This window comes from Chiloscyllium punctatum, chromosome 16, assembly GCF_047496795.1.
Source record: "Chiloscyllium punctatum isolate Juve2018m chromosome 16, sChiPun1.3, whole genome shotgun sequence".
In the NCBI taxonomy this organism is placed as follows: domain Eukaryota; kingdom Metazoa; phylum Chordata; class Chondrichthyes; order Orectolobiformes; family Hemiscylliidae; genus Chiloscyllium; species Chiloscyllium punctatum.
Genome location: NC_092754.1, coordinates 21,880,896 through 21,908,201, shown reverse-complemented (window position 1 = coordinate 21,908,201; position 27,306 = coordinate 21,880,896). Strand labels below are relative to the sequence as shown.

General features: G+C 43.8%; 1 protein-coding gene across 1 annotated transcript in view; it reads left to right on the top strand.

Moving 5' to 3' along the window:
* acap3a (ArfGAP with coiled-coil, ankyrin repeat and PH domains 3a) overlaps positions 1 to 27,306 on the top strand; it is a 303,937-nt gene that overhangs the window by 195,788 nt on the left and 80,843 nt on the right. The window contains exons 5-6 of the mRNA XM_072586472.1: positions 7,732 to 7,790; positions 19,889 to 20,072. Coding sequence (XP_072442573.1) covers positions 7,732 to 7,790; positions 19,889 to 20,072 — 243 coding nt within the window. The remainder of the gene's footprint in view (positions 1 to 7,731; positions 7,791 to 19,888; positions 20,073 to 27,306) is intronic.

Sequence of the window (27,306 nt, the reverse complement as noted above, 5' to 3'; positions counted from 1 at the left end):
AGATAGAAATGTATCTAAGTTGTGAATTTCACCCAGTGCAGGATTGCTGTCTCTATTACGTACTCTCATTACTAATCCCTTAACAGAAGGACTAACGAGAAATGTTTGTTCCTCATAAATAATTGGTGCCACAACTTGAATTTTCTTTATAATTGGTTGCTGGCATATGAATGATTCTGTTAAGACCAGGTTTTACTGTCCATCTTTATCTGGCCTTGACCAGATTGCTGACTGCAAGCTGTTCACTATGTGTAGTATAGGGTCAATCACATTACAGGAGGTCTGGAGGCATGTATAAAGTGGAGTGATCATAGTCTCGGAGCAGTGCTCTCTCATTAGCGAGAGAGAAAAGTGGAGGTGAGTTTAACCTGAGGGTCAAGACGCTTCAGGAGAGCAGTGAGATTAAGAAGGTGGGACCTTCGTGGGTGACCTCAGGGAGTGAGGGAATTGAACCCACACTGTTGGTGTCACTCTGCATTGAAAAGCAAACGTCCAGCTAACTGAGCCTGTGTCACAGGCCAGATAGGGTAAAGACTGCAGATTGTCTCCTCTGCAAGGCGTCAATGAATCTGATGGGCTTTTATAACCTGTCAGAAGGTTTGTTATCATATGAATGAAACAAGCTCTTCAATTAATTAATTAACAGAATTAACATTCTGCCAGCAGCTGAAGTGGGATATAAAGCCTTGCATCAGGACCTTGTGTATGCTTTATTCGTCCAGCTTCCATCCCTTTCTCCCAGCTCCCTGTTGACTCTCTCAATGATATGGAATGAAGGCACTCAATCAGTGTAATCCGTTTGATCCAGGAGGCACAGGATTTCTCAGTTATCTCTCCAAAGGAGCATTGAGGCCTCGGGCCACGTGGCAGTGAGAGAGAAACAGAAATGCTGACATGAGGTGCCTCCATCAGGCCAGACTGCTGCTTATTGTGAATTGCACTGGTCATTATTAGCCCAATCCGTCTGTCAATTCATAGGAGTTTCAAACAAGTTGTCCTTGAGATGTGGCTGATGCCTTTGGTTGTGATGCTAGGAACTTCTATAGGGTGTGAAAAAAGAATATGTGTGAAGGTCAGAATGGTATGAAATCTGGAGAAGGTCTCTCGTCCTCAGTGGCAGTGGTGTGACATTGGGAACTTGTTATAGGGCAGTCAGTCGATCATACAAACTACAGCTAGTAGCTAAGGGTGGAGGGGATGGATGTAGAGTCAAATGGCAGTGATGACAATGAAACAGGTTGCTCTGAGTGATGTCAAGCTTGATAGCTGGGGCCCACTCAGCCAAGTAGGTATTCAATGAGAATGCTGTCGATGGTGGGGTCATGAGGTGAGTCACTTGTCACTGAGTTACGAAAACAGGGGAATGTTGTGAGCTGCAGAATGCAAGCCATGTACTTGCTCAGCTGATGTTGATAGCTTTAGGAATCTGCAGTAGCCCAAGGTCCCCCTGTCGGCTCCAGCCTCGAACTGGATACAGCTCTAGGCTGGCAACAGTCATTGGGACATTCCCCAAGTCCAAGTTACACACTGATTGCAGCCCCCTCACCCCACAGGCTCTCTCCCATGACCTCTTCTTAAATGGCAGGACTTATAGCTCATTAATGTATAACTGAGTACAGATGGGAATGTTAAACATGCATGTTATGCTAAACTTCATCGCTGCATTGTGCCATATTCATTGTTCCTTTCACTAACCTGGATGTTAGCAGAGTTATTGGTGTTAGTGAAATGCCACATCTGTTATTGGCATTTATCTTCCTTTGATTTTTATTTTAAGGAGGTGTTTCCAACAACGCTCAAAGACACTTAGCAAGTAAATTATTTGTTTTGGTCCAGTTGACTTGCAACCTGTTAAGTATATCATTGAAGTGAAAATCTTTATGAAGTGTTAGGGGATTCTGTAGTCAGGGGTACAGACAGACGTTTCTGTGGCCATCAGAGAAAAAGCAGAATGATGTGTTGTTTCCCTGGTGCCAGGATTAAGGATGTCTCAGAGAGGGTGCAGAATGTTCTCACGGGGAAGAGGGGCCAGCAGGAGGTCATTGTCCACATTGAAACCAACGACATTGAAAGGGGAAAAAGTTGAGATTCTGTAGGGAGATTACAGAGAGTTAGGCAGAAATTTAAAAAGGAGGTCCTCAAAGATAGTAATATCTGGATTACTCCCAATGCTACGAGCTAGTGAGGGCAGGAATAGGAGGATAGAGCAGATGAATGTGTGGCTGAGGAGCTGGTGTATGGGAGAAGGATTCACATTTTTGGATCATTGGAATCTCTTTTGGGGTAGAAGTGACCTGTACAAGAAGGACGGATTGCACCTAAATTGGAAAGGGATTAATATACGGGCAGGGAAATTTGCTAGAACTGCTTGGGAAGATTTAAACTAGTAAGGTGGGGGGGTGGGACCCAGGGAGATAGTGAGGAAAGAGATCAGTCTGAGGTGGGTAAAACCGAGAACAGAAGTGAGTCAAACAGTCAGGGCAGGCAGGGACAAGGTAGGACTAATAAATTAAACTGCATTTATTTCAATGCAAAGGGCCTAACAGGGAAGGCAGATGAACTCAGGGCATGGTTAGGAATATGGGATTGGGATATCATAGCAATTACGGAAACATGGCTCAGGGATGGGCAGGACTGGCAGCTGAATGTTCCAGGATACAAATGTTACAGGAAGGATGAAAGGGAGGCAAGAGAGGAGGGGGAGTGGCATTTTTGATAAGGGATAGCATTATAGCTGTGCTAAAGGGAAGATATTCCTGGAAATACATCCAGGGAAGTTATTTGGGTGGAACTGAGAAATAAGAAAGGGATGATCAGATTATTGGGATTGTATTATAGATACCCCAATAGTCAGAGGGAAATTGAGAAACTTGTAAGGAGATCTCCGCTATCTGTAAGAATAATAGGGTAGTTATGGTAGGGGATTTTAAGTTTCCAAACATCGACTGGGACTGCCATAGTGTTAAAGGTTTAGATGGAGAGGAATTTCTTAAGTGTGTACAAGACAAATTTCTGATTCAGTATGTGAATGTACCTACTAGAGAAGGTGCAAAACTTGACCTACTCTTGGGAAATAAGGCAGGGCAGGTGACTGAGGTGTCAGTGGGGGGACAGTTTGGGGCCAGCGACCATAATTCTATTCGTTTTAAAATAGTGATGGAAAACGATAGACCAGATCTAAAAGTTGAAGTTCTAAATTGAAAAAAGGCCAATTTTGACGATAGTAGGCAAGACGTTTTGAAAGCTGATTGGAGGCAGATGTTCGCAGGTAAAGGGACAGCTGGAAAATGGGAAGCCTTCAGAAATGAGATAACAAGAATCCAGAGAAAGTATATTCCTGTCAGGGTGAAAGGGAAGGCTGATAGGTATAGGGAATGATGGATGACTAAAGAAATTGAGGGTTCGGTTAAGAAAAAGAAGGAAGCATATGTCGGGTACAGACAGGATAGATCGAGTGAATTCTTAGAAGAGTATAAAGAAAGTAGAAGTATACTTAAGAGGGAATCAGGAGGGCAAAACGGGGACATGAGATAGCTTTGGCAAATAGAATTAAGGAGAATCCAAAGGGGTTTTACAAATATATTAAGGACAAAAGGGTAACTAGGGAGAGAATAGGGCCCCTCAAAGATCAGCAAGGTGGCCTTTGTGTGAATACTAAATGAATATTTTGCATCAGTATTTACTGTGGAAAAGGATATGGAAGATATAGACTGTAGGGAAATACATGGTGACATCTTGCAAAATGTCCAGATTACAGAGGTGGAAGTGCTTGATGTCTTGAAACGGTTAAAGGTGGGTAAATCCCCAGTACCTGATCAGGTGTACCCGAGAACTCTCTGGGAAGCTAGAGAAGTGATTAGGCCTCTTGTTGAGATATTTGTATCATCGATAGTCACACGTGAGGTGCAGGAAGACTGGAGGTTGACAAACGTGGTGCCACTATTTAAGAAGGGCAGTAAAGACAAGCCAGGGAACTATAGACCGGTGAGCCTGACCTCGGTGGTGGGCAAGTTGTTGGAGGGAATCCTGAGGGACAGGATGTACATGTGTTTGGAAAGGCAAGGACTGATTAGGGATACTCAACATGGCTTTGTGCATGGGAAACCATGTCTCACAAACTTGATTGAGTTTTTTGAGGAATTAACAAAGAAGATTGATGAGGGCAGAGCAGTAGATGTGATCTATATGGACTTCAGTAAGGCGTTTGACAAAGTACCCCATGGGAGACTGATTAGCAAGGTTAGATCTCATGAAATACAGAGAGAACTAGCCATTTGGATACAGAACTGGCTCAAAGGTAGAAGACAGGGGGTGGTGGTGGTGGAGGGTTGTTTTTCAGACTGGAGGCCTGTGACCAGTGGAGTGCCACAAGGATCGGTGCTGGGCCCTCTACTTTTTGTCATTTACATAAATGATTTGGATGCGAAGATAAGAGGTACAGTTAGTAAGTTTGCAGATGACACCAAAATTGGAGGTGTAGTGGACAGCGAAGAGGGTTATCTCAGATTACAATAGGATCTGGACCAGATGGACCAATGGGCTGAGAAGTGGCAGATGGAGTTTAATTCAGATAAAAGCGAGGTGCTGCACTTTAGGAAAGCAAATCTTAGCAGGACTTAATGGTAAGGTCCTAGGGAGTGTTGCTGAACAAAGAGACCTTGGAGTGCAGGTTCATAGCTCCTTGAAAGGGGAGTCACAGGTAGATAGGATAGTGAAGAAGGCATTTGGTATGCTTTCCTTTATTGGTCAGAGTATTGAGTACAGGAATTGGGAGGTCATGTTGCGGCCGGACAGGACATTGGTTAGGCCACTGTTGGAATATTGCATGCAATTCTGGTCTCCTTCCTATCGGAAAGATGTTGTGAAACTTGAAAGGGTTCAGAAAAGATTTACAAGGATGTTGCCAGGGTTGGAGGATCTGAGATACAGGGAGAGGCTGAACAGGCTGGGGCTATTTTCCCTGGAGTGTTGGAGGCTGAGGGGTGACCTTATAGAGGTTTACAAAATTGAGGGGCATGGATAGGATAAATAGACCCCTCCCTGGGGTTGGGGAGTCCAGAACTAGAGGGCATAGGTTTAGGGTGAGAGGGGAAAGATATAAATGAGACCTACTGGGCAACTTTTTCACGCAGAGGGTGGTACGTGTATGGAATGAGCTGCCAGAGGATGTGGTAGAGGCTGGTACAATTGCAACATTGAAGAGGCATTTGGATGGGTATATGAATAGGAAGGGTTTGGAGGGATATGGGCCGGGTGCTGGCAGGAGGGACTAGATTGGGTTGGGATATCTAGTCGGCATGGATGGGTTGGACCAAAGGGTCTGTTTCCATGCTGTACATCTCTATGACTCTATGACTCTAAGTGATCTAATATAGTAACATTAAGCACCCTTCATGCTTTGTGGTGCCCCATGGTCAGAACCATTGCAGAATGTAACAGATGTAACTAACTGGTAACAGAACAGATATGATAAATGGTTAAAGTACAGAAATTGTGTAAAGATCAGACATCTGGTTCATGACAGAAATTCACTGTCAGTGCTTTACAGTACATAAATCAGTAAGGTTTTAAGCTTAATCTAAAGCCTTTGCTGAGTTAGTTAAGCTTGTCCAGGGTGGCAATCGGAACATTTCAGCTAGTCTCCGGCCGGGCTGAAGTAAAGTAGTTCTCAGTCCAGGGCACCATTGAATGACTTCTGCACACAGAGGCGTTGGTGAGGATAGAAAAAGGCAGCTGTGAATTTCCCCCTTCTCCCCTCCTCCACCCCTTGGGAGAATGGCCTGCCAACATACTCTGCTAAGGACCCACAGTAAGAATGGCCAGTTTGATGAGGGATTGGACCGTGGCTAGTGCCTGTGTACCAAGTGTGAATCAGTCTTTTCAGGGGTGGAGGGAAGCAGAGGGGAGTGGGCAAGATCAAGTTTCCACTAATTGATTATATCTGCTGTGGTGCTATTAATGTCACAGGCACTAGAGTTGCTGACTAACAGTCTGGAGAGGAAGCGGTAGTGGAATTCATTTATCATCAACTTGGCTCAGATATAATATCACATGATTACTGTACTGCCAAATATTTATTATATATCTGGCGGGATCAGTCTGGTCTTATGTGTTGATGCATGTGCTTCAGTCATTTTCATTCTCACAATAAATATACTTCAAGCCACAATCCTGATGGATATAAGTATTAGTTGTTTGTTTTGTTGTTTTTCCTAATTCACAGCCTTTTTCAGAAGTATACAAACCGAATTCTTTGCCTTAAAACTCTCCCCTAACTAATGAGGTAACAACATATTTTTTCCATCTGGACAGCATATGAGTCTGAGCATTATCCCTTCATGTGTTGTTCCTGTAGTTGAAATATGACTGTGAAAAACTGACTCCAAATGGGTCACCATCTGAATCATGGCTTGTCTTGCAGGGGGAGATGAGATGCAAAAATCTTTAGGTTGCCAGTGCAAGATAAACACATTCCTGAAGCTTCATCATGTGACATTTGATCAGGATGGTCAAGGAGGAGTGTGAAAAGTCAAACTCTTAAGCTTGGTGGAGGAAAATGACAGCGATTGCATAAATAACAGGAAGCTAAATGTTACTAGTATTGGTCAGAATTCAGGTATAATTCTGTACCAAGAAACACTTCACTTGTCCCCCTTGGCCCATACACCTCAAATATGCATGAGCACCTGCCTCCTGTAGAGGAGACAGGGCATATTTCACCAAAAAAGCAGGCTGGGATAGGCACTTCTCCATTGGAAGGCAAACATACGATACAGAAGATTAGTTTTTAATCTGAGTTGATACTAAAGGATAGAAATATTCCCATCCAGAGGAAGGAGTTTTTATACATAAACTAAAAGATTCATGAGAGTGCAGTACCTCAGCAATACATTAATAAGCTTAGTAAAATATTTTGTCTTAGACATTGACATATGTGAGGGTTAACACTCTGAGCTCCCACCTTGAGGTGATGGGCAGGCAGTGAGGAGTGACACACTGAGCTCTCAACAGGAGATGACAGGTAGGCAGTTGGGAGTGACCTTCTCATTCCCACTAGGAGATGATGGGTGGGCAGTGAGGAGTCACTCTCTCATTCCCACTAAGAAATGGCAGGTAGGCAGTGTGGAGTGACTCTCATTCCCACTAGGAGATGGCAGGTAGGCAGTGGGGAGTGAGGCTCTCATTCCCAGTAGGAGATGATGGGCAAGCACTGGGGAGTGAGGCTCTCATTCCCAGTAGGAGATGACAGGTAGGCAGTGGTGAGTGACTCTCTCATTCCCACTAGGAGATGGCAGGTAGGTAGTGAGGAGTGAGGCTCTCACTCCCAGTAGGAGGTGATGGTAGACATTGGGGAGTGAGACTCTCTCATTCCCAGTAGGAGGTGATGGGTAGGCAGTGGGGAGTGACTCTCTCATTCCCACTAGGAGATGACAGGCAGGCAGTGGGGAGTGACTCTCTCATTCCCACTAGGAGATGACAGGCAGGCTGTGGGGAATGATACTATGAGCTATTCTCAAGAAGTTGGTCCACACAAGTGGGAACTGTCACTCAGGAGATGACTAGTACAGTTGGATCATTGCTTCCTGAGTTTTGCGAGCTGCAAGAGTAATAGGTCACAGAAACACCTCTTCTATTTAAATTGTCTCTAGGTGGTCCTCGTTATTAAAGAAGAAGATGTTGTTGCTTACAGAAAAACCCAGATGGTAATGATTGTCCCTTTCCTCATTACAGATTCTCTCCGATCAGGCTCAAAGATCAGTCAGGATGCAGCTGAATAACTTCGTAAAAGAGTGAGTACATCATTCTGCTGGCTATCAAGAACTTTGACATTGCCTTCCATTCAATGAAATAAAACTATTGTGACTGATCCAGTTTCTGGATTCACAGCTGTATTTGTTTTTATTTTAAATTTGGTGAATAGCACAAATAACTGGAAGAGACGGTGTGTGGAAAATTGGACCATATACAGCTAGCAACTAATTCTATGTCATGATGACTTGACGTATGCAGATACAATATATTATATAAACAGTGTACATGAAATATGTATGAGTGCTTAAAAGCATTCCTTTCCATGTTGTGTTTTTGACTGCTAGTAAGTTCAAAAAGATCCCATCTTCTCCATGAGGTAAAAAAAAGCCTAGAAATTAAATAAAAGAAATGTACAAGAATTAGAAAGAGTACCAAGGACTAGCATTGTCACAATGTAAAATTTTGTATTTATATCACAACTGTTCAATTAGACCATTCGCTAAATGTTGAGTTAGTCTGTAAAAACAGTAAACCAAGCACTCTTTTAATTCTACTGGGATAGAATTGGTCAGTAGGAATGTTACGTTAGACCTGTATTGAATCTTGTTTAAAGCATATATAGAGTACAGCATGCAATTTTAATTGCCATATAATGAGAAAGGATGTCGAGGCATTAGAGCGCGTGCAGAGAAGATTTCCAAGGATTATACCAGAAGTACCAGGATGTACATATCCACAAAGGATTGGCTGGCAGGTCCCCCTCCTCTCTTGAAGAACCTAAAGGGTGATCTAATGGAGGCCTTTAAAATTATAAAACGTTTCAATAGAGTGAACACAGAGAGAATGTTTCCTCTCGTGGGGAAGAGCTTTACATGAGATCACCAATATAAGGTAAATCCAATCAAGAATTCAGGAGAAATTTCTTCACCCAAAGAGCAGTGAAAATGTGGAATGTGTCAGCGCTGGGAGTGGTTGAAGTAAATACTGTGGATGCATCTAAGAAGAAGCTGCAAACTATATAAAGGAGAATGAATAGAGGGTCACAATGCTAGATGTAGATGGGAGGATCACTGAGTAAAACACAAATGCTGACATGGACTGTGAGGGCTGAATGGCCTGTTTCTGTGCCATCTATCCTATGTAGACCTGAGTAAGCTTTCTCCTGCCGGGCATTACCACAGAATGTGGCTGTGAATAGGAGCCAGTTTGTTGGGAATCAGTGATGGGCTTCACATGTTCATCACTCCCTGAGGCAGCTGTTTTGTTTTTGCAACAAAATCATGCAAAAGGCCAAAGTCCATACAACAGGCATCAGCAAGTTTGGTGAGAATATCAGGAAAAGGCAGGAAGCAAATCGAGGAATGGCGACGAGAGCTTCAGTTTTCAAAATCTGCAGGAGAGAGGAGATGAACCAAAGGGTGTATTTTGCTGTGTTCGCTAATTCAGTATTTTAGCAAGATTCCTGCTCTATAGTTCCTATTTTCCTCCTTAGTTTTGAATAGTTAAGAGGAGGAACACACAAGGTGAGCCTTGAGTTCAACAAAGTCTATATTTTCTCATGTTTTAATGGAGAAATCTAAATGTAATTAGTTTCATGAACAACAGTTGCTGAGATGAGACGTGTGAAGATGAAGTTGTGAAAAGATATTTTCCAATCTCCTTTCCTTTTGCTAAAGGTGTTAATTCTTGCTGGGATGGGAAGTGGCAGCTCTCTGTGCTCATGAGGTGTGGAATCATTGAATAATAGAGCACAGAAGGAGGCCATTTGGCCCATCATGCTATTTGCTGGCTCTTTACAGCAATCATTTAACTATTCCCATGCCCCTGCTCTTTGGCCGTAGCCCTGCAGTTCTTTCTAGATCAAGTACACATTTTGAAGGGACAATCACACTCCATGTCACTCCTGATAGAACAGGTTCAAAAACAGACATTGATGGAAACTTTACTGAACTCTGCTCTTGTATCCCCACAGTCAAAAGATAATATTCCTTGTCTAGGCTTCAGAGCAAGCCACATACAAGCACAGAATCACAGTATTATTCCATTACAGAAGGAGAACATTCAGCCCATTGTGTCTGCACCAACCTTCCAGATGAGCATTTCACTTACTGTCATCTCCCCGTTACCCTACGTATACTTTATTTTCAAATAATCATCTAATTCCCCTTTGAATGTTCTGTTTGAACCTGTCTCCATCACAGTTTTAGGCAGTGCATCCTAGACCCTAACCACTAGCTGTGAAAAAAATTGCTTTCTCTCATATCATTTTTATTTCTTTTGTAAATTACTTTAAATTCGTGCTCCCTTGTTCTCAGTCCTTTCATGAATTGGGATCGTTTCTTTCTATTCACTCTCTCCAGACTCCCCGAGCTTCTAAATACTTAATCAAATCTCCTCTCAGCTTTCCCTACTCTGAGAAAACAGCCCTGATTTCTCCAATCTGTCTTCATAACTGAAGCTGCTCATCCATGGAATCATTCTTGTAATAGCACCTTTGACACAGCAAAATGTCTTTACAGTTGTGTTATCAAATATAAATGTAACACCAGGCTGCATCAGGAGATGTGAGGACAGATAGCCAAAGGTTTTTGAGAAACAGGCGAGTTTAAAGAGAATCTTAAAGGAGGAGAGAGCCCAAGAAAAGGGATTTCCAGAGCTTTAGGCCTTAGTAAAGTGAAAAGCAAGTAGCAACTGAAGGCAGCTCTGCCAATGCAGGAATGATGAAAGTCTGCAAGAGTCCAGAATTGTGTAGTGCAGAGATCATGGGGAATTGTGGAGCTGGAGGAGGTTAGAGAGAGAGGGGAAGGAGTGTAGTCGCTGGAGGAGGTTACTGAAGTAAGGAGGGGCTTGTGAGGCCATGCAGGGATTTGAAATCAGGGATGAGGTTATTAAAATTGAGATGTTGCCAGATCTGGGAGCCGATGTAGATTAGCAAGCACAGAGGATAATGAAGCATGAATTCAGACAGAGATGGGCTCATGTTGAAGGTGGTTGTGAGGTGGGAGGCCATTCAGGAGGGTATTGCCATAACAAGGTCAACAGCTGCCTGGGAAAGATGTCAGAAAGGTGCTGGACCATGTGGAGTCAGATCGAAAGAAAAGAGAAGGGAGAAGATTGGAAAATAAAATGATCACCAATAACGCTGGGCCTGACGGTTCAAACCATAACATCAAGGATCTGGGTGGGTTGCTCTTCAGAGGGTCAGTGTGGACTTCTTGGGCCGAAGGGCCTGTTTCCACACTGTAAGTAACCTAACTTAATCTAATCTAAAAAACAAGTGGTACAGAATTTCCCCATGAGACTACAGGTTGAACCTTATGTTGATTTGATTAAGCCTGCACTGAGTTGGGTTTTTGGATGGATTTCTGCCGTGAAGCCTAATGAGTTTTCTTGCCATGTCTTACCTTCTCTAACAGCCAATCCTGTCCCTCTGGCTTCCTTCATGTCTGATTCAATCCCTGTTTCACCATACACCATTCCTGAAACAGTTCACCACTCAACTGATATCCACCGAGAGAACAGCACTACTTGTATTTGCACCACCATTAAGAGCCCATTGTGCACCCAGCCAAACACTGTCAGTAAAAAACCTCCCCCACATGGATACCTTCAGATTCGGAAGACCCAGGAAAGTTGGTGTCCTGCTTGTGAGGGAGAATAGATGGAGTGGTGCACAGGTGATAAACCCATCTGATTCACTAATGTCCTTTAGGAAAGGAAACTGCCATCCTCACCTGATCTGGCCTACATGTGACTCCAGACCCACAGCAATATGGTTGATTCTTAACTGTCCTTTGAGCAATCAGGGATGGGTGATAAATGCTGGCCTAGCCAGTGACACCCTCATCCCATCAATGAACAAAAAACAAATCAGAGACATGCCAAGACAGTTCTTAAAGCCTGGCACATCTTGTATTCCAATATGTTGGATGTTGGATGTAGGGTGCCTATGGCTGGTGCCCAAGGTATTGGTGTCTGATGTCCTTTGGAGTAAGCAGCGAGCTGCATTCACCTAGTGCCTGCGCTGATTTCCTGGATTTTCTTGATGTCTTACTTGTGTAGCACATTTAGTAAGATAGGAAACTGAGTATCAGTGAAACAATTTGGACCCATTAACAACGTGTTTAACAAGCAATAACCACCCCTTCCCCCCTCCCCCACGTTAACTGGCAGCTTTCTACTGCTCGGTGACAAACTTACTGCATCACTTGTCAAACACAGAGAAAAGGAAGCAGTGCTCAAGATCAGCCTCAGTGGATTTCACGTTCAGTTCTGTGACAAGTCTCTCCATAGCTCACATCACTTAGACCCCTCGAACATTCCTCGTTTAGCACTTCCCAAAGTGCTAACACCTGATCAGTAAAGCCTGGTTTCTTAAAGAGGATTCAATAACGGTGAGTGAGTTTTAAAACTAGGCCTTTGTGGATGACATTTCATTTTCCAAACTGCCTGCCTTGTCAGATCTGAGTATAACTATTCCCCATCCAGTGACTTGTTAAGGAATTCAAATGGGAAAGGTCACTCCTAGCCTGCTAACCCCTTCATTTTAACCTTAAACACAGAATAGCACAGACTGAAAAAGCAGTGAATGCTGGAAATATGAAATGGTAATAGAAAGTGATAGGAATAAACAGAAGGGTTTGTTAGTGGCTGAAAGGAAGCTTATCAATTTATGTGAAAATTCATCAAGAATTGAGTTGGTCTTGTTCAGTATTTTCTGCTTTAATACAATGTTTATTGGCCGTCCTCTGAAACCTTGCAGATGAGATTATTTCTCATAATTGATGCAGAAAATCAGCAGGATCTTTACTGGTGACTGAGCGCAGCTAAGTGCTAGTGCTATTCCTCACTCGATCAGTCCCTCCAGCAGCAGCCACAGCACAGGAGAGACTGACCTGCTTGTTCAGCTTTCCACCTGCAATGCCACAACCTCCATGATGGATGGGACAAGGAGGCAGCTCCCAAATCTGCCCAGGAGGGAATGGGGAAGGAATGCCATGCCATTGGCACCAAGCTGAACCACACTGGTCATTCAACCCATCCAGGGAGTCTGTATTTCTGTGGCAACAGTGTGTTGTAGCTTGGAGCTATGGATAGTGATGATAGAGCTTCCTTTATTTTCAATCCTACACTGAACAGGAACCTCTCCCACTCTGAGTGCCCATGATAGAAAGATTTACAAGTTGATGCTTGGCTTTGCTGTGATTTTCCCTGGTCATCAAGCCCTGGATTGAAACCTGAACATGAAGCATCTGACTCCAAGGCTACCACTGCACCATGTAGCTTCCCCTTGATGGTTCATCCTGCTTTAAACCTGGGGACACATTCCACTTCGATCAGCTAACTCTGTTTTGTTGCATGCTACATTATCAGAGAAGGCTACCAACTCTGCATGAATTATCCCTGGAGGTTTCATTATGTGACTTCCTGCTTCCAATATGCTATTCCCCACCCTGCGTTGGTTCCTGACCGAGCCCACTTTTGCAATACATTGCCCAAACCAACTGGCAATTGCAAAGACTCTTTAGGACCAAGTTGGATGGTTCCTGTCTGTCCATGAAACATCTTTTTAACCACCTCCCAGCATTCTCATAAGTAATAAGTGCTTGAAGCACCATTTTGTTTTTAAATGGCCCAGTGAATTTTCTCTGCAGTCGCTGGGAAGATTAACCTTCAGCTTCCAGGTCATTCCTGGAGGAGTTGGCAATTTGTGGCAGATCTTTCCCACCTCAGTCAGCCGAATATGAATTGCCAGTGTGAATGTATGTGAATAAGATTGTCTCCAGCTTTCTATCTGGGGCAGAGATTGGAGCAGAATTACTGTGAGGTCTTGTACATGATTATCCTGCTGTTGAAATTGTCCTATCAATAGAAATACCAGTGGGTTATAATCACTTTTTTAAGGAATCCTGAAAATCAGTGCAGTATTCTCTCCGTTGACACCACCCCCAACATTGATCAAACAGTAAACTGAACACGTCTGGTTTCAGCAATGTTAATGCTAGCCCCGGTCTCTAGCTCAGGAAACCAAGCTCAGTAAATGTTAAGGGGAAAACATACACTCTAGGAGGATTAACCTGAGCAGCTAATGTGATGTTTTGAGTTTAACAAATGAATGGGTGGCGGTGCTTTTTTCTAGGAAGGAGGTTGTTGCTATGGCAATGTTGATTTGGCTGAGAACACAGCAGCAGTGATAGGGGCGGGGCAAGGGCACAGTAGGCCTTTGTTCTTTTCTTGTGTGGAAAACTGATCTGCTCATGCTGTTTTGGCCACGAATGTAGAATCTCAGAATTGTTACAGCATTGAAGAAGTCCGTTGGCCCTCCAAATGTGCAATTTATCTTGTCCCACTTCCCATCCCTCTCCTGCACATTTTACCTTCGCAAATAACAGTCTGACTCCCTCCCAACTAAACCTGTCTCCACCACACATTCAGCCTCTGCTTTCCAGACCTTATGGCTACTCACTTCATGCAAAGGATTTTTTTTTCTCCTTTTTGTTTGCTTATTTGACCAATTATTTTAAATCTGAGCCAATTCAATTCCTTGACCTTTGGGTCAACTTGTTCAGTTACGGGTCAAGTGCTGGAAAATGGGATTAGTTGTTAGATTTTTATTGACCAGCATGCACAGGAATGGGCCAAAAGGCCCCTCTCTGTGCTGTGCTATGAATCTATGCAACTCTGGAGAAGTATTTGGTGGAATCTGATTTGAAATAGTAAGGACTGTGTGAGTGTAATGTTTCATTCCTGCAGATGAAGTAAACTGTTAAACTTCACTACCCCATTTCCTGATTTTCACCAAATCCTGTTCACTTCCTCCTCATACCTCCTGGCATCCATTCAACAACGCCTCAATTTGTTCATTATTCAGCAACGTGAGCAAACCTCTCTCCAGCCACACCCTTTATAATCTCTGGAAGCACGTCCATAGAATCCCTACAGTGCGGAAACAGGTTATTTGGTCCAACAAGTCCACACTGACCCTCCAAACAGTATCCCACCCAGACCCATTCCCCTACCTCCATTTTCCCTGAATGATGCTCCTAACCAACACATCCCTGAACACACTATGAGCAATTTAGACATGGCCAATTCATCTAATCTGGTCTGAGATCTAAAGCGGTCTGAGATCTCTATGTTGCTCCAACTCTCACCTTTCCACCACCCCACCCCAACCCACACACTCCTTTGTTCCAGCATTAGTGGCCAACTACTGGGGCTCCAGCCTCTGGAATTCCCTCTCAAAACCTCTCTGCCTCTTCACTCTCTCACTTCCTTCCAGACACATTTGACCAAGCTCTGAGTGAACTAATATATGTTCAGGTCCCTCAGTATTGGGTGTCTGCCTGATAACAACATTTCTGGGAAGCACTGAGTGAGGCTTCACCATGTCAGAATTGGGATATACAAGTTGGTGTTGTTGTTGAGTTTACACATGTGTTCAGTTTTTAACCAGTCTCCCCTTGTTTATGAGTGTGGCCTCCAGAAATGATGAAGTTGATATATGAAACGAGAACAGAGATTGCTGGAAAAGCTCAGCATCTGTGGAGAGAAATCACAGTTAACATCTCTGGTTGAGTGACCCTTCCACAGACTGGTAGCTCAAAAAAAGATGGTTTTTATATGGAAGATGGAGTGGGGAGGAAGTAAATGATAGGTGGAGACCAGAGAAAGGAAAAAAAGGGGTTGGATAGACAAAGGAGTGGTTAAAGGTCAGTCTGGGAGAACAAATAGCTGCTAATGGGGGACAAGAAATGGGCGACGATGGATAATGTGTGGCAGCAGCCTCATGTAATGGCAAGACCTGGTGTGTGAGGGGTGGGGGGAAAACATGGGGAAAGGTGCTCAGGCCCTAAAATTGTTGAAGTTGATATTAAGTTCAGAAGGTTGCAGGGTTCCCAAGCGCAAAATGAGGTGTTGTCCTTCCAGCTTGCACTGACCTCACTGAAGCACTGCAGCAAACCCAAGACAGAGATGTTGGCCAGGGAACAGGGAACAGTGTTCCACTGATAGGCAACTGGAAACTTGGGGTTTTCTTTGGAGGCCAAATGTAGATGTTCTGCAAAGCCGTCGCCCTGTCCACGCCCCAATATAGGGGAGACCACACTGTGAGCAGCGATTATAGTAGACTATTTGAGTGAATTGCAGGTAACTCGCTATTTCACCTGGAAGGTATGTTTGGGGCCTTGGATGGAAGGAGGGAGGAAGTAAACAGGCAGGGGTTCGCAGGGGACGGTGCCGAGGGAATGCTGGGAGTGAAGGAGGAGTGGACCAGGGGTGTCCAACAGGGAACAGTCCCTGCGGAAGGTTGACAAGGGAGAGGAGGATCATATGATATTTGCTTGTTCTTGCCGTGTTTGTGCTCGTGGATTTGATGGTTCATCCAACTGACCCCTCCCTGACCCAAAACTGGGCTCAGTCTACGTTAAAACCATGAGCTGTATGTTCAGAAGTAGACCATTCAACTCATCATGTCTTACTCTGCCATTTATTGAGGTCCTGGGGCCAATCTGATAATCCTGAACTCCACTTTGCTGTTTTTTTTCAATGATGTTTAAGGAGCTCACAGTGGGGTGATAACAGGTACATGCACCATGCAGTGACATTCATTAAAGGCAGACTATTTTGGGATGAGTAGATGCAGAGAGAAATGTAAAAGGAACATAGTACAAATTACAGCCTGCATCATTAATGAGCTTTAATGTTACACAAGGGGAGGTAGTGAATATAACAGAGCGACTTACATTTATATAGCACCTTTCACAATATCAGGACATTCAGTCCATGAAGTACCTTTGAAATCTAGTCGCTGTTTGAATGTAGGAGCCAATTTGTGCACAGCAAGCTCCCACAAAGGTGAGTATGCTATTCAATGGACACGCAGTGTTGTGGTGTGGTGGGTAGCAGCCCTACCTAAGAGCTAGAAACTCTCGTTCAATACTACTCCAGGGAGTAGTCAGGGAGGGCACATTCATTGAGTATTAACCTGCAATTCCTTCTAACATCCACCAATGGCAGCTGGGAAGAGTGGGAGAGATCAGCACTGTCTGTGACCCCAGGCTACAACCTACCTGGAAAAGCATAGGTTCCCACAGCGATGTGGGTTGCACAGTTGGCTGGACTGCTGGTGTCTATCAGGTTGGTGCTGACAGCCTGGAGCTGGATCCCTATTCTAACCGGGGATGAATTCAGCACTCGCCTCCTACAACCTGCAGTGCTGGAGAGAATTCAAGAGCAAATTAAAATAGGTTTTGGCAATATTGATTGAGGGATAAATATTGTCCGTGATACTGGGGAGAACTCACTGGCTTTTAGTTGGAATCCTGCCCTGAGATCTTTTAAATCCATCTGAGTGGGAAGCAGGGGTCCCAGTTTAATGGAGCCACTGTCTAGTGATAATGTATTGCATTTAAGTGTTTCATTTAGACCAGATTTGGGGAGGCTTCAATGAAAGTAATTTAAGGGATTTCCTTCCAATAATGTGGAGGCAGAGTGAGTCCCATGAATTTAGTGGAGAACAGCTGGCTCTTGGTGGTGGTGGGGTGTCACACACAGTAGATATGTCGCCAAAAACCACAAATGAACATCATGAGAATAGACAGTGGTGACTTGATCCCTTAAACAAGGGCAGGGAACCAAAGGAAAGGAAAGTGAGTGCTGGCCTTTGAGAGAACTGTACATCCGATTCATTCTCATTATCCTTCCAGTCTCTGATTAGAAAAGATTTAATTGTGTAATCGGATAGAATCAGAGCATTGTTTAGCAGTAAAAGGGTTTCATTCGGACCACAGATGCTTTTAGGTTGAGAGAGTTTTGCATAGACTTTAATACAGTGCGTATTTATAGTGAGCCCACGAATGATGCTTGTGCCAGATGCTCAGTGTGCCAACTACTGGCACAGATCCTACACAGTGGAAAGTCATGACCTTGTATTTGTTGCCATTTGACTATTGCCTGCCAGTGGATGCCATCTTTAACAGTCATTTAATGTACCAAACCACATCTAGTTTAATTTAGATAAATGCAAGGTGCTGCATTTTGGGGAAGCAAATCTTAGCAGGACTTATACACTTAATGGTAAGGTCCTAGGGAGCGTTGCTGAACAAAGAGACCTTGGAGTGCAGGTTCATAGCTCCTTGAAAATAGAGTCTCAGGTAGATAGGATAGTAAAGAAGGCGTTTGGTATGCTTTCCTTTATTGGTCAGAGTATTGAGTACAGGAGTAGTACTCAATACGACTGTACAGGTTGTTGGTTAGGCTACTTTTGTGTGCAATTCTGGTCTCCTTCCTATTGGAAGGATATTGTGAAACTTGAAAGGGTTTAGAAAAGATTTACAAGGATGTTGCCACAGTTGAAGGATTTGAGCTATATGGAGAGTTTGAATAGGCTGGAGCAGTTTTCCCTGGTGTGTTGGAGGCTGAGGGGTGACCTTTTGAAGTTTATAAAATCATGAGGGGCATGGATAGGATAAATAGACAAGGTCTTTTCCTTGGGGTGGGGGAGTCCAGAAATAGAGGGCATGGGTTTAAGGTGAGAAGGGACCAATATAGGGACTTAAGGGGCAACTTTTTCACGCAGAGGGTGGTACGTGTATGGAATGAGCTGCCAGAGAAAGTGGTGGGGGCTGGTACAAAGGCATCTGGATGGTATATGAATAGGAAGGATTTAGAGGGATATGGGCCAAGTGCTGGCAAATGGGACTTGATTGGGTTGGGCTATCTGGTCTGTACAAGTTGGACCGAAGGGTCTGTTTCCATGCTATACGTCTCTATGACTCTATAACTGTCAAGCAGAATGTTCCCATTTCAGTCACTAGACAATGTTTTCTCCCTGTCTATTTCCTCAACTATCCCCCTTTCCTGCATCCCATTGCCCAATGCTACCAGTCTCCCAGGCTTCCATCTTGTCCAACTATTTAGTCTTTAAGTAAATGCCATAAGCTGTGTGTTTTTTTTAATTCATTCAGGATGAGTGTGTTGCTGGCTCAGCCAGCATTTATCTCTCATCCCTAAATACATAGGGGGCAGTTAAGAATCAACCCCATTGTGGTGGCCTGGATTCACATGTAGGCCAGACCAGGTAAAGATGGCAGTTTCCTTCTTTAAATGGCATTAATGAACCTGATAGGTTTGTCCAACAATCGACAATCACATGATACTTATTCCAAATTTTTTTGTATTGAATTCAAATTCTACCATCTTCTGGCAGGATTTGAACCCAGGTCCTCTGAACATTCCCTGGGTCTCTGGATTAACACTCATAATAATACCCCTGGGCCATCGCTTCCCCTGTGTGGGATTATATTGAAGCCCATTCCTGCTCCTAGCCCAATATCTTATCAATCCTTTTTCATCCATAACAAGTTGTTCAATTCAGTTTATCAAATGGGCTATAATTTGGTTCTTCAGCAATAGATATTGTCATGTGAATTACTAAACCTGTCCCATTACATTCAGCCCATTCCACAATCAAGTGATATACATGATTTGGAGACATGCGCGCGCACACACACACACACACACACACACACACACACACACACACACACACACACACTGATGCACCCACTCACAGACTTAAAACACTCTATACTCACTACACACACATATACACTCTCTCTCACACTCACAACACATACACAGACACACAGATCCAATGCAGAGTTACATTGTACTTTGCTCAAAAACTGCATGAATTCATGTAAAACTCTGTTATCTCACTTTTTAGATTAGAATCAATCTAAACATCATGGCATAGACAGAGAACACAGGGGGCTAACACCTTCAACATATTGTCTAGCTAACATCAATTGTTACAGCTAACCTGAGAATGCAACTTTTTTTAAAAAAAGGTTTTGTAATTTATACATGAAAGAAGTGAAACTATCATGATATTCAAACAGATGAAAGAACTCAACAGACAATCAAGGTATTTTTCAATGTGTAATTTCAGTTACATCACACTGTAAACTTTTGCTATAAATTCTGTGCCTTACAACTGTGTCCTCCACACCCACCTGACGAAGGAGCAGCGCTCTGAAAGCTAGTGCTTCCAATTAAATCTGTTGGACTGTAACCTGGTGTTGTGTGATTTTTAACCAAGTGATCTACGTTTGTGTTTCTTTCCCAACTACAGAGATGTTCGGAAGTTCAAGGAGACAAAGAAGCATTTTGATAAGGTCAGAGAGGACATGGATCTGGCATTGATCAAAAATGCTCAGGCTACGCGGAACAAGACACATGAGGTGGAGGAGGCTACGGGGACATTAACCATGACCAGGAAATGCTTCAGGCACCTGGCACTCGACTACGTTCTTCAGGTATGGAGCAAGACGAGATACCAGGGCTTTGGGAGATGCTGTGAAGCACATACTACCGAGGTTAGCTGTGTAGGGAAAAGCAAAACCTCTTCATGTGGACTCTCCATCTTAAAGTTCAAATTTACGTCAGTATTGTCCAGTCTAAACTGGACCCTACCAGGAGCACTGGTGCCAAGGAGTTTAGTCTTCTTGTGGATTTTGACTGTGGCCCCTGTCCAGATCAGGCCTGGCTGTGATGGTGCCTGCAGCTGAATAGCTCGCTGATATTCAGTGTGCACACTGGGATTATTGAGACAGATAGCAGCCAGTGGCTGTTGAATCAGGAGTCTGCACCTTCAGGCGAGGGGAGGGGAAAACCGACAAAAGGCGGGATCTCACAGGAGAGAGCTCTCCAGTCACTAACAATGAAACTTGGAGTGTGACTTCCAGCAGAGCAGCTTGTCGCAAGTGAGTGAAAGATCAGTCTGCAGGATGAATGATGTAATGGATTACCATAAGGTGCATTAAAGCAGTTAACACAACAGGAGCTAAACACACTTCAGCTGCAGCAGAGATAGGATGGAGGTGTTTCATAATGGCAAATGAGTCATCTCATTAAATCACTGCTCTAGTCTTTCTGAGTAGTCTCCAGCCACTTCTTTCAAGGATTTCTAATACTGTCCTCCATAGAAAAGTGTGGAGTTTGCACGTTCTCCCCGTGTCTGTGTGGGTTTCTGCTGTGTTCCCCGGTTTCCTCCCACAGTCCAAAGATGTGCAGTTTAGGTGGATCGATGATGCCCATAGTGTTCAGGGATGTGCAGGGTAGGTGGGTTAGCCGTGGGAAATATAGGGTAGAGGGAGGTTTCTGGGCAGGATGCTCTTCGGAGGATTGGTGTGGACCAGTTGGGCCGAATGGCCTGTTTCCACACAGCAAGGATTCTATTTTATGATTCTGTGATTTGAATGCCCTGGGTTTTTGATTTTGTTTGTTTGTGAAACTTGTGAAGGATCGAAGGCAATAGAGCAGAAATTCCATCAAGAATAGTGTGAACTGGAATAGAAAATGCTGAGTGAATATGTGATTTTGAGGCACCCATTAGCAGGGTTTCACACAATTCATTGATTATATGACAATGTTGTGATTCAAACACCAGCCAGCATGACTGAGTGCCTCGTAACAGATGTAACTGGCCTTATCAATGCTGCTGAGTATCAAGACACTGGTCCAACAGGACAATCCTTGCAGCTCTCTGCCCTGACTGGACATGAACAGAAACTGCACCGATCTAAGATCACCAACCACCCACTCCCTGCAGCCACCAGTGCCCTCCTGTGGCTGTTCCAGCACAATGTCCAGCTGCCGGTGAGTGAGGGGACCAAGACATCATGTGGGTCTTCCTGCATCTAGAAAGAACACATCCTGTTATCTGGCAATGGATATTTCTACGTCATTTAAAAATCTATTCATCAAAATAAACAGAATGTAATCACCGAATTAAACATTTTTGATGAAGATACCCTCTGTAGAGTTGATGAGAAATCTGTTGAGAATCAGTTGTTGGAATCTCAGACTTACTGTGATGTTGGCTGTTGGAATACGAGTCTATGTATCAGAGGCCTGGTGTTGTTGTGATTTCATCGCAGCAAGGCCAAGATTAAGCAGTGGGAAGCTTACAATTCATTACTCTTCCTTAAACCTTGACTTTGCTATTAGGTAAAAAGTGCTCTCCCTCCACGAAGAGTGTGTGAATTAGTGTCAGGCTTGGAGAATTTTCTTTCTTCATTCATGGGATATAGGCATCACTGGCTCGGTCAGCCCTTATTGCTCAGCCCGAAGTACCCTGGAGGAAGTGGTGATGATGGCCATCTTGAAGCCACGTAGTGTAGGGACACCAATACAGGGAGTTTATGGATGTCCATATGAACATTCTCTCTTACAAGCATGATCTCATTCGGGGTGTAATTTAACACATGAACATTTCCTGTACTTATGAATGGTTCCTTTACGTTGTCCTGCATTGTGTTCCAATTTGTATCCAAAATGGACTGGCAAACTGGACTCCACAATGGAACCTGCCACAACCCGGGAACTGCCTGCAGTGGTGTTGGGGGCGCAGGTCCAGGATTTTGATTCAGTGACAGTGCACAAAATGGCAATCCAAATCAGGGTGACGTGAGACTTGCAGTTGGTGGTGTTCCATGCATCTGTTACCCTTATTCTTTCTTGGTGGTTGAGGCCAATTATTTGGAAACTATATTCAGAGGAGCCTTGGTGAATTGCTGCAGTGCGTCTTGTGGCAGGTATATACTGCTGCTTTTAAGTGTTGGTGGTAAAGGTGGCAGATAGAATACATCAGACCAATGAAAATGGGAGGTGACACTGAAAAGGTTGGGGATTCTGAATTGCTGTGCTATACATTGAATTACCACATGATGGCAGCAAATACCCATGTCCTTGATCTTCCATGAGGCCATCAATGTATCATCCCAATGAGATACTTCCATGTTGAACATGTCAGTGAAGGACTGAGCCCTTAATTTAAAAGAAAGGAACAAAGATTCATCCTTCTTACTTCTGACATTTCCCCCCGCCCCCCGCTGACCCGCATATTTTTGTGTTCCTGTTACTTCAGCAGATTGATTTTCTTTTCTATTTATGGTAAGGGCTGACGCTATCAGAGGAATTGACTGTCAGAAAAATATTTGATTGATCCTGATTTATTAAAAATGAACAGAAATAAAAGCTAACATCCCATCCATCTCTCAAAAGCTTAAAGTTTCCTGCTGTTGAGAGTGTTTTCTAGTTTAATGCAATCGAACAATGGAAAATGAAGCTCTTGTGTCAGTGCTGGCTCTTTGAAAGAGCCGTGCTAATTAGTTCCAATCTTTTCTTTCCTCAGACCCCTGCATATTATTCTTTTTATATTTATACCCAGTTTCCTTCCTGAAAGCCATGAATAAATCTGCTTCCATCATCCTCCAAACAGTGCATTCTGGATCACAACAGCTTGCAACATTAATTCTTTTTTTTAAAAACTCCTTATTTCCCTTGGGATTTTTTTGCCAAATATCTTACACTTTCTATTTTCCCTGAAGGTGATTGCAAGAATGATTAGAAGAGCAGAGAATAATTCCATATCCGTCTGACTGGAATTAGCAAGTGCTGAATATTCAGATAGTTCACATCTTTAATCGTATGTGTGAAATGTCTGACGGAACACCTGTTTGTTTGTTGTGTGGGCCAGTTGTAAAAAGGATGGTACTTATGATAAGTTAGTTGGAGTCCAATTTCCACCTCAATTCCCATGATGCAACCTTTAAGGTTAGTTAGACTTATTTTGAGAGCACCCTGTTTCTGATAATGTTCATTAAATAAGTGCAGACTGTGCCCTTTCTCATTGGCGAAGCATGCTGCTCCCATCTTGTGCACAGCGTGAATTTCAGGTGAGTGGGATTCACATTCAGCATTGGATTAATCTGAGATATGTTTCTTACGGATAGTCAATTTCATCACCTTGGAATCAGCGGAAGCCTCATACCTTCCAGTTAAAGGGAACCTGGAGTAGTTGCATCAAACTGCAGATCAGACGTGAGAGATATTTTAGCAAGAGGGGATCAGTGACCTCGTGTATTATTGCTGAACTGTTGATCCAAAGATCCACATAATGTTCTGAGGACCTAGGTTCAAATCCCACCTTGGTAGATGGAGCAAGATAAATCTGGAATTAAGAATCTTGGAGGCATATGGGCCGGGTGCTTGCAGGTGGGACTAAATTGGGTTGGGATATCTGGTCGGCCTGGACGAGTTAGATCGAAGGGTCTGTTTCTGTGCTGGACATCTCTATCGTGCTAATCTAATGATCCATATCCATGACCAGAAATTCCATTGCCACAATTTATTGGAAAAAACCCATCTGGTTCACTAATGTCTTTTTTTAAGACAATAAAGAATCTTCCATCCTTACCTGGTCTGGCCTTCATATGACTCCAGACCCATAGCAATGTGGTTGACTTTTACCTACCATCTTGGCATTAAATGCTGACCCAGTCAGTGACGTTCTGTGAATGGATTAAACAAAAGAAATGGGTAAGCTCCAGGCTTGACCCATTCTAACCTGCAGTAAACAGAGTGGTGAACAGGTTGTGGAAGAACAATACGTGCTTTACGGTTTGAAATTGTTATCTTTATTTTCAAACCTATGCATAGCTTCTTTCACCCACCCCCATCTCTGTAATCTCCTCCAGCTCTACAGAAGCACCCGTCTCCCGGACGGCTGTAATTCTGCTTCCTGATACGTCTCTCATTTTAATCACTCCACCACTTGTGCCCACGCCTTCATGTGATTGGATCCCAACCTCTGGAATTCCCTCTCTAAACATCTCCAGCTCTTGACCTCCTCTCCTTTCCTAAGCTACCTCTTTGACCAGGTCTTTAGCCAACTTTCTGAGGATCACCTTATGTTTCTTGGAGTCAGATTCGGTTTTATAGTGCTCCTTTGAAGCAGCTTGGAATAAGACACTCCTCCACTTCAATCGTTCTTATTTTTCCTATAATTCCTTCGCATTTCCCTTTCTATTGATTGCCAGTTTTCTTTCATGCTCCATCTTGCCTGTATTTTCCTTTCCGGATATTTCTGGGCTGTTCTGTTACATCCCCTTATATGAATCGACCAGCTTTTGTTTAAACCTGATGTTGCTACACTGTGTGAAACTTGCACTCCGAGGATGAATGGAAATACTGGGCTTTTTGATCTGTCCTTTTTTCCCCAAGTGTTCATCTGGGCTGGATCTCCTTCTACCTGAGCTGGGCTAAAGTTCAGCATGTTCACCGCTGTTACTTTAGACATGAACTTGTTAAAATTATGATCAATATCTTCCAGTGTTGTATCTTTAGTTTGATTCATTACCCAGGATCAGGCCTAATTCTACATCCTTTCTCGACTGTACCATGTATAGCAGAAGTAAACAGCCTTGAATTCATTCTAAAATCCTTTCCAAATGTAAACTTCCACATTATCCCAGTCTAACCCCGTGAAGATAATATCTCCTTAAACTCAACTCATTTCCCACTCCAGGCTTCTCTAATTGCTTAAAGATTAGATTACTTACAGTGTGGAAACAGGCCCTTCGGCCCAACAAGTCCACACCGCCCCACCGAAGCGCAACCCACCCATACCCCTACATCTACCCCTTACCTAACACTACGGGCAATTTAGCATACCTGACCTGCACATTTTTGGAATGTGGGAGGAAACCGGAGCACCCGGAGGAAACCCACACAGACACAGGGAGAATGTGCAAACTCCACACAGTCAGCCGCCTGAGTCGGGAATTGAACCCGGGTCTCTGGCGCTGTGAGGCAGCAGTGCTAACCACTGTGCCACCGTGCCGCCCTCTAACCCTGTTAGTTTATTCACTGGTCAACAATAATCTTATTCTTAAGAGGTCCCCTATTATAGATCAGGCAGACTCTGAACTCCCTCATCAATAATAAAACTGAGTAACTGTGGATTTAAATAAGAAAAACTGACCAGCCTCTTTTCTATCTCCATCTCTCATGAAAATGTTACAGCTGGAAATTGTTACTTTGACCAAGGTCAGATTTCCCTCAAAGTTACAACATTCCAATTAGTGCTTGTAATTTTCTGATTTTGAGAATGAATGAATTGCATATTTGCTTCCAAACACAACAAATCTGATCCATTCATATCACTTGCTGGCTTTTCCCTTCTGTCTGTTCTCATTCTCTTTTGCCTATGTAAGCCTTGATCTGGATAGTTGGCTTTCAATGTCTCACCTCCTCACTTTACTTTTCTCTCAGCTTCTTCTCCCTTACTCCTAATAAGATTTACCATTCTTAACCATGTGTGTTTATATATTGCCTCATTCTTCCCTCGCGTATTTAAGCAGCTGTTCCCTAAATCAGCCTCGATGACTTCTTGTGGTAATGGGTTCTTGCGTGTCTTTGACAGTCTTCCTCCGGCACTGTGTCAGATTGATGCATGTAATCTGATTCCGTGGATTCAGTGCGATATTGATATTGCCCATTGATATTTGTTCAGTTCCTGTATGAGGTCAGTTTCAAGAGTCCGCCACTTGATGGCAGTACAATGCTCCACAAATATCTTCCCAGCTGGAAATATGAGGCTGATCTCAAATTTGTGGAAGGGACACCGGAATCACTTAGCCTTTTACAGTTCAAAGTGAGATTGAGGGGCCCTCCTGTGGTACAGTGATAATGTTCCTACCCTTGGACTGAGAGACCTCAGTTCAAGTCTCACCTGCTCCAGAGGTGTGCAATAACATCTTGGAACAAAAAGTGTAGGGTTACAGGGAGATGGGTGGGAAACTGTTTGGATGGTTGGTGTGAACTTGATGGGACAAATGGCCTGCTTCCACACAGTAGTCATTCTATGAAGTGCTCAATTCTTTCTAAAAAAAACTTTCCTCAATCAATTTTATTTAACTTATTGTTCCTAATCAATCTGTTCAGAGATTATTTGGCGATGCTGATGTTGGACTGGGGTGTACAAAGTGAAAAAATCACACAACACCAGGTTATAGTCCAACAGGTTTATTTGGAAGCACTAGCTTTCGGAGCACTGCTCCTTCAGGTGCTCTGAAAACTAGTGCTTCTAATTAAACCTGTTGGACTATATTCTGGATTAGTGGTGCTGGAAGAGCACAGCAGTTCAGGCAGCATCCGAGAAGCAGGAGAATCGATGTTTCGGGCAAAAGCCCTTCATCAGGAATACAGGCAGAGAGCCTGAAGGGTGGAGAGATAAGTGAGAGGAGGGTGGGGGTGGGGAGAAATTAGCATAGAGTACAATAGTTGAGTGGGGGAGGGGATGAAGGTGATGGGTCGGGGGGGAGGGTGGAGTGGATAGGTGGAAAAGAAGATAGACAGGTAGTACAAGTCATGGGGACAGTGCTGAGCTGGAAGTTTGAAAGTGGGGTGAGGTGGGGGAAGGGGAAATGAGGAAGCTGTTGAAGTCCACATTGATGCCCTGGGGTTGAAGTGTTCCGAGGCGGAAGATGAGACGTTCTTCCTCCAGGCGTCTGGTGGTGAGGGAGCGGCGGTGAAGGAGGCCCAGGACCTCCATGTCCACGGCAGAGTGGGAGGGGGAGTTGAAATGTTGAGCCACAGGGCGGTGTTGTTGATTGGTGCGGGTGTCCCAGCGATGTTCCCTAAAGCGCTCTGCTAGGAGGCGTCCAGTCTCCCTTATGTAGAGGAGACCGCATCGGGAGCAACGGA